The sequence below is a fragment of the Gaeumannomyces tritici genome (assembly GCF_000145635.1).
Source record: "Gaeumannomyces tritici R3-111a-1 unplaced genomic scaffold supercont2.6, whole genome shotgun sequence".
Classification (NCBI taxonomy): domain Eukaryota; kingdom Fungi; phylum Ascomycota; class Sordariomycetes; order Magnaporthales; family Magnaporthaceae; genus Gaeumannomyces; species Gaeumannomyces tritici.
The window spans coordinates 1,450,220-1,453,722 of NW_008804550.1; the positions used below are offsets into that span (position 1 = coordinate 1,450,220).

The following is a 3,503-nucleotide window of genomic DNA, read 5'->3' on the forward strand; positions in this document are numbered from 1 at the left end:
AGCTAATTTGGGTGGGGAAAAGTGTTACAGAAAAAAACGTCGAATTGCCCCGAAAACGTCGAATTGCCCCGCCGCACTTTACTCCGGAGGACCGTTAAATTGCAGGCGCTTTTAGCCCGCACGAGTAGCTTGCGAAGCATAATTGTTGTGGAATGATGTGCTATGAATAACCATGGGCACAATGCGGGTTTATCGATTATGGTAAAACAAAGGAGTGTGTCATTGTGGTTAAGGAACATCCTGCGGGCCATCTATAATCCGCCAAGCACCTTGGACTTTAGACATTGAGTGGCCATTTGGTACTGAGATCACAGATATAACTGGGCTCGAGTGTAATATGTAGCCCGCCCGGTTACTCCGCCGCCCGATGGCGGTGTTACCTTCATTCGACATCAGTTCTTTTGGTCAGGCTGAGTAACTGGTCAAGGGTTTCCATACAAGTGAGGCAATGCCATCCCGTTTCGTTCCACCTCCAAGCAGCAGCAGCGAATAACAACACAAAGCCCCACCGCTAAACCCATTGGACTTTTCCTCTTTGTCATCAGTTTCCAGTTGGCAGAGCCTTGCAAAAACATTCGCCTTTTCCGGCACCCCGGGTGCAGGCTCGCTTACCCTTGGCCCCGGTTGGCTGAAAAGACCCAATACCGATAGTTTGCAGCTTTCCGCATCACTGCAGGACGTGGCTGGCTGGGGCGAAAGGAGGGTGGGCGCACGGGCCGTTGGGCTGAGCCGTCACTTGCGCGGGCTGTTTGTTTTAGCGTCGAAACTACATCCTCTCGTGGACCGGCAGAATTCCTAGCTCAACATCGAGCTTTGAGCGGAAACAGGTCAGGCTGGGAGACTTCCTCGTCGTCAGTTCGGAAGCGCAATTTGACGGGTTTGAAACCCGGCCCATCCAACTTCCACACTTACAGCATAGCATGGCGAGATCCGTTTCCTCACGCCCCTTGTTCTTGGTAAATAGGTATTGACGGCAGACACGGGAGGCAGCGTGTCTTGGCGGGGTGGCTGTTGGCTTGCAGATTCCTGCCCTGATTGGGCGCTCGGAGATGCATGGCGTCGTGGAGCCCCATGTGCGGCTGGAAAGAGACTGCACCATCCCCCAGCCTGGGCTTCGGGCCCTTAAGCACGCCATGCCCAGAAGGAAAACCTGCCTGCTCCTCCAGTTGCCCTTGCTCTGCAACAGTGTCAGTCGCCAATTGCGCCCTCGTTGTGGGGGTGACAAGCAAGGACAACGACCCAACATCTGATCCGGCCATCGACGTGCCGCCCAACAAGGATGAAGTGCGTATCAATGGCGGCGTTCTGGGCGGGTGTCGCCCTGCCCGCCGCTGCCATGCGTGCCGAGGGCGCTCAAGCCGCGTTGCTGGAGGCGGGGAACATGAACCTGTTCCAGGCCAGGCAGACGGCCATGCACCCGCACCGTCTCATCGACAGGGCGCCGGCGCCGACTCCAGCCTCCGAGGTCTTCCCGCCAAGCGATGCCCTGGAGAAGCGAGGCAGCAACAACAACACTCTTGGGTTCATGCCTGTGCCGAACTGTCGGTCATTCGCCGCCTTCTCTTGCTGTCGATATCTCACCTGGCTGACAATAAAGCCTTGTATACTCTACAGCATTGGCTATCACATGCCCTGCAGAATGGGGCTCGACCATATTCCCGTCGCGTGGGGTGGTCGGGTGCTGTCAGGATATCGCGAGCTCAACGCCGTCCTGTATCGGATATACGACCTGCCTCGACTCGTCGCAGAAAACCTCGTACACAACCGATAATGGCTTCACTCGATACTGGTATGCCTATGTCTTTACATCCACTCGGCGCTTCAAGGATACATGTCTGCTTGGTTGATGTGGAAGCTCATCACCCCCTGGTTCTCGATGCAGTGGCTATTCCCAATTCCAGTACTGCTATCTCTGGCGCTTCCCAAACGAACAATACAGTCTCTGGAACTGCGACTCCACCCCCTCCGGCACCGGCACCCTTTATCGCACACCCGGCCCGGTCACGGTGCGGGTAACGACGACGACTAGGGCCGGAGGATCCAGCATCACGTCGACACTATCCTCCGACACGGCGGCCAACACAAACAAGCAGCCCGGCGTCGGTCCCCAGGGGCAGCAGCCGCAGCAGTCGCAGGCGCAGGAGCCTTTGAACATCGGCGCCATAGTGGGCGGGGCTGTCGGAGGGGTCGCGATACTCGCCATCCTCATCTTTGCCATCACCTTCCTCTTCTTCCGAAACCGCAAGCCCGACAGCGGCGCCGCCCCCACAACCACCGGCGGCGACGGCCCTGGAGTTGGCTCGCCAGGGCTGGTGGGATCGCCCACTGGGCATCATCCGGAGGCTGGCGTGAACCACCAGTACGCCACGTACGGCGGCTACGCGCCCGTCATGGCCCAGTCGCCGCATGTGGCGGGCGACAATCGCGTAAGCACGTTCAAGCCGCCGGCTGGATTCAACACCAGCGCGCACGAGACTGGGGCCACCGGAAGCCCCCAGCCTCACTACCAGCACCACCCGCAGCAGTCGCCGCCGCCGCAATACGCCGGCCAGACATTTGAGTTGCCGATCGAGCAAGACCGGCGTCCATACGGGCTGCACGAGGCTGCTTGAGCTGGAGTGATTCGTGTCCATCGGAGATGCTTCCCAGACAGTATGGTAATGGTAGTTTGTATCTGATACCGGGAGGGACGTTCACGCGCCCTAAAGGCACGTAACCGTCTCCCACCAGGTAGGGTTCTCGCCCACGGCCGCCACAGCGCCGTGCCATAACACTTTACCGCCTTCCCTTGTCCGCATGGGCTTTGGGGTTTTGTACCAGATATATAATGGATGGCAGCGCAGCGTATTCGCCTCTTGAGCTCTCCCGCATTGGATATCGGACTGCTTGCATGTAACGGCAGCCAGTAGAGGCTGAAGGCCCCCAAATGAACGTAATGTTGCCGCGCGCTTTCCCGCCCAATTGCAAGCCACCGGCGCGCTTTGAGTGAGCCTGCAGTGGAACAGCCGACAACGCCGTGAACGGGGGGTTTATTCTACTGGTCGCCTTCCCAGGCCACTGGACATCTTGTTCCAAATGGTGGAACGAAACTTGGCCACTATTCCCGGCCCTGGCCGCCCCTTGCACCACGTCACAGATTAGAAACTGGGAGCCGCGCCCCGTCCTGGCGTGCAGAGGAGGGCCGACAGAGGTGGTGCCTGGCCCGGCTGTGGTAACATGGCATGCTGACGGCTAGCGTTCACGACGCCTGCCGCTCAGCTTGGTTTTAAAACGGAGGTTCTAGACGCTTCCTTTTCGCGGCTCGTGCGATACTGGTCTGCTCGCTCCTTTTGTCCCGGGGTCACACTCGGAACGTACAAAACTTTACTCCCGTGGACCTTGGTGTCTACGCCTCTGAGAATTTCCCTTTCGCACGCACACACACACACACACACACACACACTCTCTCTCTCTCTCTCTCTCTCTCTCTCTCTCTCTACTACTACTACGTACGTACGACGTAC

The 3,503-nt window shown here is 58.2% G+C and overlaps 1 protein-coding gene across 1 annotated transcript; it reads left to right on the forward strand.

The window, feature by feature from the left end:
• The first annotated feature begins 767 nt into the window (after nt 1–767).
• GGTG_10874 (hypothetical protein) lies at nt 768–2,948 on the forward strand. Its single transcript, XM_009228752.1, has 3 exons — nt 768–1,541; nt 1,615–1,789; nt 1,883–2,948. Exons 1-3 carry the CDS (start codon nt 1,280–1,282, stop codon nt 2,610–2,612), a joined length of 1,167 nt encoding a protein of 388 aa, XP_009227016.1. The 5' UTR covers nt 768–1,279; the 3' UTR covers nt 2,613–2,948.
• Nucleotides 2,949–3,503: the final 555 nt, after the last annotated feature.

Excerpts from the sequence above, each read along its gene's own strand:
- GGTG_10874 (XM_009228752.1), top strand. The coding sequence starts at position 1,280 with ATGAAGTGCGTATCAATGGCGGCGTTCTGGGCGGGTGTCGCCCTGCCC. Across the intron at positions 1,542-1,614 it reads GTTCATGCCTGTGCCGAACT|CATTGGCTATCACATGCCCT; the intron begins GTCGGTCATTCG and ends TATACTCTACAG. Across the intron at positions 1,790-1,882 it reads AATGGCTTCACTCGATACTG|TGGCTATTCCCAATTCCAGT; the intron begins GTATGCCTATGT and ends TTCTCGATGCAG.